The sequence below is a fragment of the Mastomys coucha genome, unplaced genomic scaffold (genome assembly GCF_008632895.1).
Source record: "Mastomys coucha isolate ucsf_1 unplaced genomic scaffold, UCSF_Mcou_1 pScaffold10, whole genome shotgun sequence".
NCBI lineage: Eukaryota > Metazoa > Chordata > Mammalia > Rodentia > Muridae > Mastomys > Mastomys coucha.
The window spans coordinates 4721792-4736659 of NW_022196892.1; the positions used below are offsets into that span (position 1 = coordinate 4721792).

The 14868-nt window shown below is 41.4% G+C and overlaps 1 protein-coding gene across 3 annotated transcripts in view; it reads left to right on the top strand.

Moving 5' to 3' along the window:
• Positions 1-14868, top strand: part of Ptprg (protein tyrosine phosphatase receptor type G) — a 680661-nt gene that overhangs the window by 630026 nt on the left and 35767 nt on the right. For 2 of the 3 annotated variants that reach the window (XM_031344861.1, XM_031344870.1), the window contains one exon: positions 5073-5164. In XM_031344861.1, the coding sequence (XP_031200721.1) occupies positions 5073-5164 (92 nt within the window). Of the gene's footprint in view, positions 1-4351; positions 4481-5072; positions 5165-14868 lie in introns of those variants that run through there. The other variant, XM_031344878.1, reaches the window with a different exon arrangement.

The following is a 14868-nucleotide window of genomic DNA, read 5'->3' on the forward strand; positions in this document are numbered from 1 at the left end:
CTTCAGTGTATACAGAAGAGCAGTTTGCCATTCTGTTCTGTTTTGTTTGTCTATTTTTGTTTTTTAAGACAGTGACTCACTAGGTAGCCCTGGCTGTCCTGTAACTCCTTATGTAGATCAGGCTGGCCTTATGCACCATCACACCAAGCTGCTCCCCTATTTCTGACACCTGGGTTCTAACAGAAGCGGAACTGAGGACTTTGATATTCTTATTTAAGTATGTGCTGTACAAAAGGCCTTTGTGCACTTAACACCCTTGATACCATAGTGACTGTTTCTCATGCTTTATGGGATCCTGTAAACTGGCATATAACTTCTATGGGCAAATGTATGGTACTGCCCACCTTACATTTAAGGTTATTTCATTTTCAGTGGCTTCTTAGTGACAGCACCAGACAGTCTCTATAACTACTGTCCCTTTGTCACAAGAAGTTCTTAACTAGGAACACTGCAAAACAGCTCCTCAGGGAGGAACTTCAGAATACACAAGGCTGTGCCCCATCTAGGCCTTCTCTGGTGGTTGTCACCAGGTATGGCCTTTGTCCTGTGTGGCTTACTAAAACCAAAGAGCTCTGGACATCTGTGAATAACCACTGTTGACTAACATGTTTCTGTAAGGGCGGTAGAGCAGGCAGGTACAGAGAGGAACGGGTAGTTTATATTCGTGAACCTCAAAACTTCAAAGAATCTCTAAATTTGGAAACTCTTTAGAAAATGCTGTAAGTGTAGATTAGGGAAGGCAGAAGATCATTTGGATTGTCAGTACAGTACACCAATGATGTCAATTCAGTGAGCGTACTGTAAACTGGCCTTAGCTCTTCAAGAGAAGGTTGAGCACACTTGGGGAAAGGAAGTGGAAAAAAAGCATAAAATGTATGGTGGTGATGAAGTAGGTTATAATTTGTAACCGAACATATAAATACACTTCTTCATTATTCTAAACATGATCTACTTTGTTTTCCATTTTTATAATAATACTCGTGTAAATATATTCACGGTAAAGCAATTTTGGAAAAGGCTTTTCACTATCCTAGAAATCTGTTCATTAAAGGAGGCATGATTAGGCTGTGTTGGTTGAAAGAGAATTGAAACTACAAAGAAAGCTGAAATTGCACACTCAGTGACATACTTGAGAACACTCTGAGAAAGTCTGTCCCCGATCCCCTGGGCTCAAACTCAGAGGCAACCCTGCATCTAGGAACAAAGCCAAGGGAGAAGTTTAGAGGAATTGACTCGTGGGTATTTTTCCATTTCTCCAAAATCTCTGCCTTTGCTTTTTATTTTTCATATCTTGCTAAACATCAAGAAAAAAAAACCCTCTTCATGGGACTTTGCAGAAATGAACGAATTAAAATACAGTGCCATACAATATCCTTCTGCTTTTTTGGAAAAGTAAAATCAAAGTGTAGGATTTGCACACAAGAAAAGATCATTGCACTTGGGGAATGAGTTGGCAGCCTAACCCTGGATAGATGCTCAGTAAGTATTCCTTAAAGCAGTGGTACTAACAATGTAGTGAAGGTTAGGCAAACACTAGTAATGAGGATGTCATCTATATTTCTTAGAAGGGATACATGTCTATGCTAAGGTTGTAGTTTGTTATTAATATATAAAACAGAGATGGAAAGGTAGCCCAATGTTAGAGCATTTACCATGTGTGAAGATCTAGGGTCAGTTCCCAGTACCCACCACATGTTTCACACACATACACACACACACACACACACACACACACCCCACTCACTATCTACCTACCTACCTGAGTTTTGGAGTGATTACAACAGTAGCCCTCTGTTGATGTTCTTGTTACCTTCTTGATACTCAATGGACCATCACTCACACAACAGCCCAAGTGAACTTGTTCAAAGAGAGAGCTAAAAGTGTCTCACAGCATGGGCTAGAGTCCTTAGGCTTTGCCTGGCTCTTAGACTTCAACAAAAGCCAACAAAGGCCTCCTGGGTCTTAGGTGCTGGGGCTCTTGCCATCCTATTCCAGCCTTACAGACTCTCTGTTCAGTTCCAGTACCTGCCAGGTTTGCTGTGTTCTAAGATACTTTCGTAGCCACTGTCTCTGCCTAGAATGCTCTTTCCACTACCACTGTCCCTGTCCTTCCCTTTCAGGTCTCTGTTCAGATACCATACCGTCCCTTCTTAAACCATCAGCAGTTAATCACAGTCTTGTAAAGCTGTATTTCCTCTAAACTATTACATATTTGTGGTTCCCTTTCCTATGAGAACTTAACTTCTCATAAGAAGGTGGAGTCCTTGTCCATCTTGTTTTTCCTGCTCCCAACATCATTAACAATGATCAAAGATTACTAAATAAGCAAATGAGCAAAGATATGGAAGGATGTCCCCCCAAATAGCAATTGTGATTAGAGTAAGGAGGAGGGTTTCAGGTGACTTTAACTGATCTTTCCCTCTTGTTCATTTGTATTCGCTCATATCTCCGAAAGGATCATCTGTCCCAATGCTTAGCTAGGCGCTAGGAATTGGTTTTGAGGATTATGGCCAGTTGCAGAGAACATGTAATTTGCATGAGCAATGCTATGGCTGGGTCCTGAGTTAACATTTGCCATATACCTTAAAACTTCCATTCAAAGGTTTCCCCAGGTTCTCTGCTGGTTTGTTGAATCATGTCACCGTGTGGGATAAAAGCATGTGCTGTGCAGCAAGGCACACATGTGCATAGCTGACTCTCCCGGTTTCCTGACCCCCGCCCACTTGCCAGCTTTGCTCTGGCAATCACAGAGTTACTTTGCTCCAGGGAAAATCCATTATAAACAGCAGCACATGGGGCACTGGAGTGAGATTTGCTTCAGTACACACTGTGTTTTTCTAAAGATAATGTGCAGCTGTTAGTTCTACATGTAACAGCAAGACTGGCTGGACTGTGTGCCTGTTTTCTAGCAAATAATAATCTGCACCATGGCTTGTTCCTTCCTAAGTTGTCTGGCTTAGTTGTGTAACTTAGTCAGTAATGGAATCCCATGTAACTGCTTCCTGTTCTAGAAGTAAATAGCCATAGTAATTTGCAGTTGTAAAACACAAACTTTTTTTTGGAGACTTGTCTCACACTGCTAGTCTAAGCTAGTCTTGAATTTAAAATCCCAGTTTTGGAGTGCTGGGATTAAACATTTGCTGCTCTTCCCAGCCCAGAAGTTTCTAGGTGGTTATTATTTTTGTTGTTGCTGTTGTTGTTGTTCATTTGTTCTTCTGTATTTTAAAGCTGAGCTGGCATACTGGATGACATTTATCTGAGAGACTTTGAGAACTTGTTCAGGTTGCTGAGTAAACAAACAAACAAACAAAAATTAGAATTCCAACAGCTATGGCCCTGAATGAGCAAGGCTCATGTTCCATCATAGTGTCCAGGACCCATGTTTCAACCTCAACATTGCATCCTAGAAATCTGTGTCCACAGGATTATAAGAGGGAAGAAGAAACAAACAAACAAAAATCAAAGGTAAAAAGAAATTAACTAATTTAAAAACAGAAAGAATTTGGCATTTCAAAACTGGTAGTCGTATTTTTTGTTTGGATTTGGCATCAGGTCTTTAGGACCAGAGCCCCACAGTATGTGCATCTTACCCCAAGCCATGTAAAGGCTATTCAAGACCAGTTATAAACCCTTGTGTCTCTACTCTCCACATATGTCAGGCACTTGAGAAAGCACTTGCCTTCTCTTGGTGTTCTTCAAAGCCTCTGCTACAGTGCGCGTGAGCTTAGAGTCATTTATGTTCAGGAACCCTTCACCTTGCAAGAGTGACGCAGACGGGTACCCTCTCCATGTGAGAACAGGGAGAGTTTAAAGGAAAAAGTCTTCATTCTGGGACAAGAACGAAGTGCCTTTCTAAAGGCACTGGTGAGAGCAGGTCTACAGCATCTTGCTGTGGGAAAGCTACCACTATGTCTCCTTCTCACAGGGATCTTATTTGGCTTGTTAGAGTTATCGATTCTCCCCCAGCAGCCCCCCTGACTTCCCCACCTTCTTTGGCTTTCTAAAACCGCCTCAGGATTTTTTTTCCACTAGATGAGAAAAGACACCCTGAAGTAGGGTTGACTTATCCTTGGTAGTTGAAATACAGACCCCAGAAAATGCAAAGCCACAGCGTGTAAATGCTGCTTGGCATGAAACACAAGAGGAGCAGGACTCAACCTGGTGACTGGGAGCACTAGAAGATGCTGTCTGCCCGGCTAAAAGACCCAGCAGTAGGGCCAGCTATTGTAAAGCCCCTCTGCCAGATGAACGGGACCCTTCTCTGGTCACAATAGCCATTCACACTGAGCAGTCTCATTAAATATTCAGTCTGTGCTTCCGGCAGCTCATTAAGGGCCTCAGCGAGCAGTGACGTGGATGCTGGAAAGCTGAGGGCTGGCCAGCATCTCAGGCAGAGGCTGCATGAGCCGCTCATAGCCTTTCTGTTCACTGCCTGTCCTATGATGACCACTGTGTGCTCCCTGCTTTGCTTGAAGTACAGGTAAAAACAAAGCTGAGCTGAAGGCAAGCAGAAAACACCTGCAGGCTTAGCTGTTGTCTGGAAAGGGCCTCTGATTTGGGCATGCTTTTCCTATTGAAGCCCCCTGACCCCTTTAAAAGCTGTCTGAGGATTTGGGGCCTTAGCTAAGCACAGACAATGTGGTGCTATTGTACAGTTGGGCTGTTTGATGACTATATTGGAAGGGATTCAAGGTGTGGTTTTGAACTTGGTACTTGGGGGCCGTTAGTCAGAATTGCAAACGGTTCCTCTGTAATGAGCCAGCTGTAGAGATATTGGGTAGAATCCTCATGTGCTGTGCAGGAGTGTACTCTGTGCCAAATTCTCACTTATTTGAGTAGTTTAGAGCTCTGGGGTTGGAGTTAGCTGTAATAAGAGATGGCTATTCAGCCATTTGGGGTTGCTCCAGTGTGCTAAACAATGTGCTTGCATTTGTACTATTTTTCCTTGGGTTTGCCATCAGTGCTGTGTGATGTTTCAAGCTGGGAAAAACTGTTAAAGGAGGATCTTGAAATGATAAACTTAGACAAAGTGTACTTCTGTGCTCACTGTTGGCATCTTCTTTTCCACACAGAAAATGTTTTCAGACTGCTCATTTCTATGTGGAAGACAGCAGTTCACCTCGGGTGGTCCCCAACGAAAGTATTCCTATTATTCCCATCCCGGGTAAGTGAAGCACCACGGTACCCCAATGGGTTGCTTTCTCTTTTGTTCTCTGTTTTATTGTGATGCTTGTGACAAAATATTACTGTTGTGGCTGTGTGAAGCTCGCTTGGTCTACGTTATACTAAGATATACCGTCTAAGGCTGAGGTTATAAAAATGTTTGTCCCTTTGCCCATCTACAAAGTAAAATCCCTGTGGAAGAAGCAGATACCTCTGGGTTAGTGTAGGGCAGCATCACCATTAGGAGCGAGATCCACAGCAGTGGAGCAGAGAATCCTAACAATGTTAAATCACAATCTGGAAACATATTTTCAAAGGTGAGTTTTCCTTTTGGAGTAGTGGACACTTTGGTGATGATATTTGTGTGAAAGTCTAGGGGTGGTTGCCAGACTGCTCTGCTGTAGCACAAGCCTAGAAGAGTTACAGTATGTAACTCTTGGTACAGTATATCCTATTGGTTGGACAGACTGTCCTCAGTGCAAGCAAATGCTGCAGACACTTGGAAGCTCGGAAGGGACCTGGTGGTCATAAGTAGGATGTGCGACTTAAAAGATCTCACCCACCATTTGTGTTAGCATCCTTTTCCTGTTGTCATATATGAACTTTGTTCTGCTGAGTTTTGTCCTGTGTGTGTGTGTGTGTGTGTATGTGTTAATACAGATTCTGATATCTTATGCAAAAACTACTTTTAATAGTGCGCTGTACCTGCAGCTCTTAATAGTCTGATGGAGCGCTTACCAGCTAACCTATTTTACTTTTCTGAGGTCATTTAAACTTGAATGGGAACTATATAAGGGCAAAAGGACATATTCTCAGGGCTATAATACTACCCACCACACAGTAGGCAATTTTAAACTATTAGTCAATGTCAGGAAAACGTTTAAAAATTCACAAAAGCCATTGTATGCAGCTCAAGGTTACAACTATCTTCTGGCTTTCAAAAAGCAAATTTGTTTGCAAACTTATCACGAGGTGTGGTTATGGTTGGGGACTTAATTGTCCTTTTACATGTCAATAAAAGTTGTCATTAGATATTGCTAGAATTGGCTATATTCTAGGTAGCCTTTCCTCACTGAAGGTTGTCAAAGAAACAGGAAGGGTAACAGAATGGCCTTGCTGGTTCCTGCTAGATAGGCAGCTAAAGAGTTGAATGCAGGTGGGGGCAGGTTCTAGGACACCCTGGGTTCCTCCTGGTAACTTTAATCCTTGGTGGAGGAGCTGCACCCTAATGAGGATGGAGCAGAGAGAACCTAACAGCCTTTGTCACTATGGATGACTCATCTCCTGGCCTCACAGGAGCATCATGTGCACCCCCTTTCCCCCTGGATGGCCTAGGGTATGTCACTGCATCAGGAAAGCCAGCTTTCACGAAAAGCAGTCGTCGTCCAGGCACTCTGTTAAAATTCTCTCCGGTGTGAACCGCATCCATAGTGGGAACTGCGTCCGCACACTGCTGTTTCTTTGAGAGTTCGAACTTCCATTCAGTAGAATCCTCTCAAGATGCCACACAGTGCTGCCTTGAGTTACTTTTGAGTAGGCTTCTTAGACCAGAAGTTGCCTTTGAATGTTTTCTGCCTTTTTGGTGAGCTATTTAATTACTGCACTGTACACTCAGCCAAAAGCAACTCTTTGCATGCATGTTATTCTTTTTTGGGGATGGGGCTTTCATGGTCTGTATCCCAGGCTGGACCTGCATTCAAAACCCTTCTGGTTTAGTCACCTGAGTGTGGTGACTCTACATCTGTATCATCATACGTAGCTAGTGTGCTGATTTTTGTTAAACCCTAAAGCAGATTAATAGAATCAGTAAGCTGTGCCAACTTTCAGAGAAATTTATTTTTTTTAACCTTTTTGTTTGTATCCTTTGAAGATAGGAATTTATAGAAAGTGTTAAATTTCTAGTTATCAGTTTTACTAGTGCTAACTGGAATGCAGAAATTTGAGATTTTAGGTGTGTTCTTCTGGTGTGATATAGGAAAGACAGTCCTTTCAAAGGTTTCTAAAGAGTAAAGACACTCTTGCACCCCATCCCCATCCCATCTCACCTGGCTTGCTGACGTATAAATTGAAGATGGACAATGTCGGCCAGGATCTGCATGCGAGAACTCCAGCTATAAGAACATTTTCCATGTTACTACAGCAAATGCTGTGTGTGTGTGTATGTGTATGTGTGTGTGATGTGTGTGTGCATGTGTGCTGTATGTATGTGTGTGTGATGTATGTGTGCATGTGTGTCAATGTATAATGTGTGTGTGCATGTGTGTGTGATGTATGTGAATGTGTGAGTTTATGTGTGTGTATGCTTGTGTGTGATGTTTGTGTGTCTGTGTGCTGTATGTGTGTGTGATGTGTGTGATGTGTATGCATGTGTGTCTGTGTATGTGTGTGTGCATGTGTGTGTGATATATGTGTATGTGTGAGTGTATATGTGTGTATGCTTGTGTGTCTGTGTGCTATATGTGTACGTGTGAGTATATATGTGTGTGTGTGCTTGTGTGTGATGTGTGTGCGTGATCTGTGTGTGCTATATGTATGTGAGTGTGTGCTTGTGTGTGATGTGTGTGCGTGATCTGTGTGCTATATGTATGTGAGTGTGTGCTTGTGTGTGATGTGTGTGTGCTGTGTATGTGAGTGTGTGCTTGTGTGTGATGTGTGTCTGTGTGTGCTTGTGTGTGATGTGTGTGCATGTGTGTGTGATGTTGTATGCTGTATGTGTGTGTGTGTGCATGTGTGTCTGTGTGTGATGTGTGTGTGCTGTATGTTTGTGAATGTGTGCATGTGTGTCTGTGCATAATGTGTATGTATATGTGATGTATGTGTGCTGTATGTATGTGTGTGTGTGAGCTGTGTGCATGTGTGTTGTATGCTGTATGTGTGTGTGTGCATGTGTGTCTGTGTGTGTGATGTGTATGTGCTGTATGTGTGTCTGTGCTTGTGTGTGTGATGTGTGTGCATGTGTGTATGTGTGTGATGTGTGTGTATATGTGTGAGGTATGTGTGCTGTATGTGTGAGTCTGTGTATAATGTGTGTGTGCTTGTATGTGTGATGTGTGTGCATGTGTGTGTGCTGTATGTGTGAGTGTGTGTGTGTGTGATGTGTATGTACGTGTGTGTGTGTGTGTGTGTGTGTGTGTGTGTGTGTGTGTGTGTGGTGTATGGGGTCTGTGGTGAGGGCCAAGTTAAAGTGTGAAAGCCCCAGCAGTATGGAAAGGCGTTCACTCCAATTTGTTACTCTTGAGTTTTCAAAACCAAATGTTCCGTGGTTTCCAGTTTCTTGTTATGATGGGAGTATAAAGCCTGGTGGAATGTGGCACCCAGCAGTCATAGACTTTGTATCTTACAAGATATTAATGTAGAGACAGAGTTCTGTCTTTCAGATCTATTAAGTTTTTGAAACAAGTTTTGAAAGAAGCCTGCTAGGACCATGTTATTATTAACAGCAATACATATTGTACTTTTAAAAGTCCAGCTACTAGATATGCTAGAACATTCCTGGAAGCCCATCAATCAAGATCCAGAGGAAGAGGCTCATGAGTTTAAGGCTAGCCTGTACTACACAGCAAGGCATGCCCTCCCAAAACTCCACAGCAAGACTAACTTGGGGCATGTTACTCTTGGGTAGAATGCTTACCCACATTCCTGAAGCCCGTGGTTCAGTCTCAGCAACACACAATGGTGATAATTAAAAGTAACCAAATATTAAAACATGTGGAAGGTCTCTTTGTATGTATGTATGTATGTATGTATGTATACATGTATGTATGGATGCATGTATGTATATGTGTGTGAATGTTTGTATGAATGTGTGTATGTATGTATGTACACATTTATGTACATATGTACATATGTGTATATGTGAATATGCATGTGTATGTATGCATATGTATGTAAAATGCCAGGGATCTCCTAGGCAAACATTCTGCCAATGAACTGTGCTCCTTGCCAGATGCTATTCTTTTGAAACAACAAATGTGAATAAAATTTTCATTAGTTATTAGTGAAGCATTAGCAGTGTATATTATAACAAGATTGTATTTACTATGGTTTATCATTGTTTTAGACTTCTTTTGTAGATACACTTTTTAAAACTAGAAGTTAGTTCTTATAACTAACCTGCTAAAAGAAAACACTGGGAGATATATAGAGCTGTGTGACATGTCAAAACCAAATGTCCTTAAAAATAATTTCTCCAGAAATTAGAAAACATAAAAAAAATGTGGGGGCTACCCTTAGCCTAGGAAACCAGGTATGACCCTCACCTTCCCAGCAGTTAACATACAGCCTACTTATTTGAAGGTCACTAGCTTCAGCTGGGTGCCAGTGGATACAAGGGTTTATACATGCTGCTTAAAACACTTGGGATTAAATCAACCTTGTTGGCGTATTTTATTTATACAAAGATTATCTCCAAAGGAGATTCGTTGATCTTTTGACTATAATGAACCCCTTTCTCCATTTACTTCATTGTGTCAAAAGATTTCTTTTATGTCAGGAAATCAAATGCTCTCATCTCGAAACACTCCCTACATCCCAAGTTTGATTGAGACAAAACTCTATTTATTACACTCTAACTTGAGAACTACAATCTTGATAGCGTTCTTTTCTTTTGTGTTTATCTTCCTAAACTGACATGGATTAAACATGGAGGCCATAAACATAGACAGACAGTCAGCATGGAACTAGACTCTTGGGATTGAGGTCTGTCCACTAGAGATGTGCTTATCAGGACCAGGTCCTGTCTCAGGGGGGAGACTGTGGAAGCGTTTGAGCAGCAGCAATGTAAGTGGAGTCCTGTACTTGAGTTGTGTATCTTCTCCCTGCCCATAGGCGGAGTCAACTGGAATTTGGGGGTAAAGTTTAGAAATTTGCTGAGGGTTATGTGAACCTTGCACAAGAATTTTTATTAAAAGAGTGGGTGACCTAAGGACATCTGAAATGTTAATGCTATGTATTTATATACATGCCCGGCCACTTCCCAAGTCAGCAAGAGGGATATTTTCGTGAATAGATCTTTATCCATTGAGCTCAGCAGTTAGCCTCTTGGCATCAGCAAGGTGACCAGTGATCCAATGTAAGCTTTTCAGGCAGTGAAGCAGGCATATCATTTTGATTCTTTTGTTGTGGGAAAAATCCATTCAAACTAGTCCGATCTGTACTAAGAAAGAACCTGGCTCTGGAAACAGCCTGGTCCCAGCAGAGGGCTGATGGACACTGGGCAAGTGCCTTCATTTCTCTACATTTCTCTTCATTTCTCCCCTGGGCTATATGGTACAGAGAGAGCAGGTAGTACCTAATGACAACCCACAGTTATTCAAGTCCTCACTTAATATTTCTGATAGCACTCAGTGAACTAGGCATTGTCATTGCTGCCACTTCCCCCAGATATGAGAAGGGGATCCCAGAGAGGCAGCCATATGCCAGGCAACATGGCTCTGGCTTTTCTGCTCATGCTATTGAGCTGTATGTCTGATCATGCCTGATCAATAGAAGCTGTTGATTAGACGGGGCTGATAAAAAGAACATGATTCTCCTGATGGCTGGGTAAGGTGCTACAGCTGGGGCTAGCCTTTGCTATTGACTTTTTTCCTCTCTGGTGTCAAATCACAGATGACAGCAGGAAAGTTAACTTTTTCTCTTTTTACCATATTTTCTTTAAGAGCGACATTAAATCTAGCATGGGTAGAGTAGATTGGAGAAGCCTAAGGAATTGGTGATTTACCACTTATCGTTCTAAAGATGCAGGGACTTACTGTGGATCTGTGCAGGAAATTTTCTTTCTGTTCAGATGCATTGGTCCTTACTCCTAGCAATGGCATGTGAGCTCACCAGTATCTGAGCTTTGATGCCTTCTTCTGGGCAAAGGTTTCTTTCTTCCTTCATCCTAAATGCCCTGCTGTTGGCACCTACAAGTCAGAGGCTAAGAGGAGGTTTTCTTGTGGATTAGCCCCCATGAAAGGACTGCCGTTTTCATGGTGTAATTCTCATCACATAGAGCTAAACCTTTGGAGCTAAGAATGAATGGTCATATTTGATAACAGAAGTTCACACTTCAGATTCTGATTCTCAGCTGATTATATCAAACATTTTTATTTTTATAATCAAAGGCTTTAGTGATAACACGAGGTGGCCTCCTTTTCACCTAACAGATCTTCTATAGCAGAAAATTCTGCAAATGAGAATCCTGGCACAGAGTGACTGTTACTTATCAGTGTAACTGAGGTATTCTGCTCAGTGACATGTTCTTCCTTTAACCTCTTCTACCTTTAAAAATGAAGACAGGACATAGCAGCCCAGGCTCTGACTTGGCCAAAGCTCAGCTGAGCCATTCACTTTAGATAAGTGGCTTCAAGTGTCCTTATGTGTATCGCAAAGATATTTCTGTTCCCCATACCTTGATCTTGTAAAGCAAAGTGCATTCAAAGTGGCGTCATAGGCTTTGGCAACCAGGACAGTCTTAATGATGTCTCTCTTCGAATTATACCAACTCCATCTTTATACTGTTTTCCTGTCTATCCTAGTAGTTGACTTCTAAGTCTGGCGTCTACACAGACCATACCTTCAGTTCTAGCCTACCCATTTTCTTAATGCTTCTGCAACTATTACATCCATCAGTGGTTTCCCGATCACACCCAACATGTTCATGGCAACAGTAGTGTTCAATATGCAGATTCCATCCTGGCATTCCCCCCTCACTTTCTTATGTGGATTTGAGTTCTGACACAAATGTTGCCCATGAACAGGGACCATCTTCATAATATCTGGGCTGATCCCAGGTGCCTGGTCAGTGATTTATATAGCTTTCCCTGCAGGCTTTCCCTGAGTTGGGACACACTCTTACAGAACAACACCCAACTTTCTGTGCCATACCCATCTGTAATGGCTAATATTGTTTGTCACCTTGAGACACCCTGGAAAAGGAATTGCCTTCACATGATTAGCCTATGGGCACATCTGTGAAGCATTTTCTTGATTGCCAATTGATGTAAGAGGCCTCAGCCCATTGTAGATGACACCATCCACTAAGCATGTGGGCCTGGGCAGTATAAGAAAACCTGGAGCAAGCTAGTAAGCAGTGCTTCTTTATGCTGTCTGCTCTGGGTTCCTTCTTGAGCTCTTGCCTTGGCTTCCTACCTTTTCTCTCCAAGATACCTTTAGCCAGAATGTGTCATCACAGCAATGGGACACCAAACCAGAACACCATCCATCCTTCAGTTCATCTTTAGGAAATTGTTTTCTTGTAAGAGGAAGAGGCATGCATTACCTATACAAGGGCACATTTCAATACATAGTGGGTGTATGCAAAGCAATGGTCATTAATTAGTATTATTTTATATTATCTGTAATTGAACTATTAACTATTATCTGTAATTGAACTTGTTTAGGAAGAAATAGCATCTTGTAGATGGACATTTTCCTATGCCAAGTGGGATCTCTTCAGGTCAAAAGTGAGCAGACCAGACCTGTGGCACTGTTCAAAATTGTAGGAAAATTGTAGGCAGGAGCTCAAGAGGGTAATTGTTCAAAATTGTTGAGAAAACTTACTAGAAAAATTATCCAAGAAATACTTGTCCAGAGCTTCTCATTAATTGCTATGTTAAGTTTATCTTAAGACAGAAAAGATATATGACCCCTGTAGTGTTTATCCTGAGTGAAGGACAAGTGATGTGTTATCTGAGCAATTGGCAGTAGTCTATGTAGCATGCCTCTGTTTAGCATGCCTCTGTGGGCACATCTGCCCATGTAGTGCTCGAATGATGGTTTTGATGGTACCCAGGAATCCAGAGGGTATGGATTTGGTATGGCTTAGTTTCCTTGGATAAAAATGCAAGCGAAAGATATAGTGCATCATATGTTTCCATGGTGACCATACTGAGTGCTACTTAGGTTTACTGCATATCATCATGGGTTAACAAGCAGTTTGATTTTTGCAGTTGATCACACTCTAGAAGAAAAAGAGTTTACTATGAACTTGAAAGCATTTCTTTCCAGGACTTGCCATGGGCTGTGTCCTTCAAACACTATCGTTTTTTACCTTCACATTTTGATGTCTTGAAAACCTTTTATGTTACCCATAAAATATCTGAATGTAACAAACATTTTTTTCCCATTTTGAAACAAGCTCCATGTTCTTCATCCCAGTGCCATAAATTTCTGGGACTTAGAAATTCCAAGCAGTGATCATAGAATAACATATTGGTGTCACCCAATTACTAACTGTGCTACTCTGCCCTTGAGAACTGCTAGAAAGTCCAAAGATGTGTTTTTCCCTGGACACTTAGATTTTTGAGATTTCCCCAACTTTGTGCATATTAATCCTTTTTTCAGTCAGCCTGAGGACCCGTCATTGCCATATGACTCTTGTTATAAAATTCACTTACTTCTAAACATCTTAAGTGATCAGATAATTTTGGAAACTTTTCTTGAATAGCATTCTGCTAAATATTCTGGGCAAACATTTTGGCTCTTCATAGTTTGCTAATGCTGGGTAGATCATGGAAGCTATAGATGTCTTGGGCGTACAGAGTGATTGCATATTCATGAACATATTCAATCCTGAAATATTTGTAAATAACTTGGCAATTTTTTTCATAAAGTTTGCTATTAAAGCAATTAGGGCTTTAATTGTTCACACGGAGAGAATCTGTGTTTTCGGAGTACCAGCAATTTTGTTTAAATAATGTTTCAATGCTGAGTGACTTAGATTATGGACATATAAATCACCTTTCTTAAACAAAGTATAAGAGTTGCTATTTTCCACTGAAGAATGATTCAAGTTTGAAAATGTCAATAGATGCAAAAAGCCACCCTAGAGCATTGCTCTCTCAAAAGGAAGTGGAGAAAGAATGACAGAGTCAATGTTAACTGTCACCAGATGAAGAGAAATCAGATTGTCAGGCCTGCATCTATAAAATTCTTGCCAAAGTAGGACCTCGTTTACACATACAGATCTTCATACCCTTTGCTAAGAAAAGCATCTGCGGCAGTTTAGATGTTTGTGCGTTTGCCAAAGATCTTTCACTCTGAATAAAGTAAATGTCATGTCTGTTGTTTATCTCAAATTCAGCGGAGTATTTTTTTAAAGGAAATATTTGTGGGGGAGGGCTGAGGGAGGAGGAGTCCCAAGTGGCAGTGAGGGGGTGGGTGTGGCCATTTAGCAGGGATCAGACTGGCTCTCTGTAAATAAACCTAAAACATGCATTAGATTCCTTTCAAAGTGACGAAATAAACTGGGGTGTGTGGAGTATTCCAGAATCTACACCTAGGCTGTCATCACCCCCCCCCAAATCCAGTTAATTCTATCAAATTGATTATTTGGCATCGTATAGGCACAGCTGCCTTGAACTAAAATTCTGAACACTTAAAGATAGATGGTTTTGTACAGCTGTTACAAAGGCATCTGTCCGAGGGAAAAAGATCACATAGACTTCAGAGACTGAGTAGACATAGGTGCTGTGTGCTCAAGCCCCGGCCATTGAATAATAATTGAAAATTTTAAAACACACGAATTAGCAAAGCTTCTTGGCAAATGGGTGCCCTTGGAAAAACAAGAATTTTAGCTAGGAGTATGATGTATTAACTAGATAAATTGTCTTCAAAATAAGAGGTATATGTCTGGTTTTGAATTGCCTTATTTAGCCTGCTGGTAAGCAATTTGGGGTCCTAACTAGACCTTGGTGTAAAATGAAGTCTGAGACTTTTACTCAG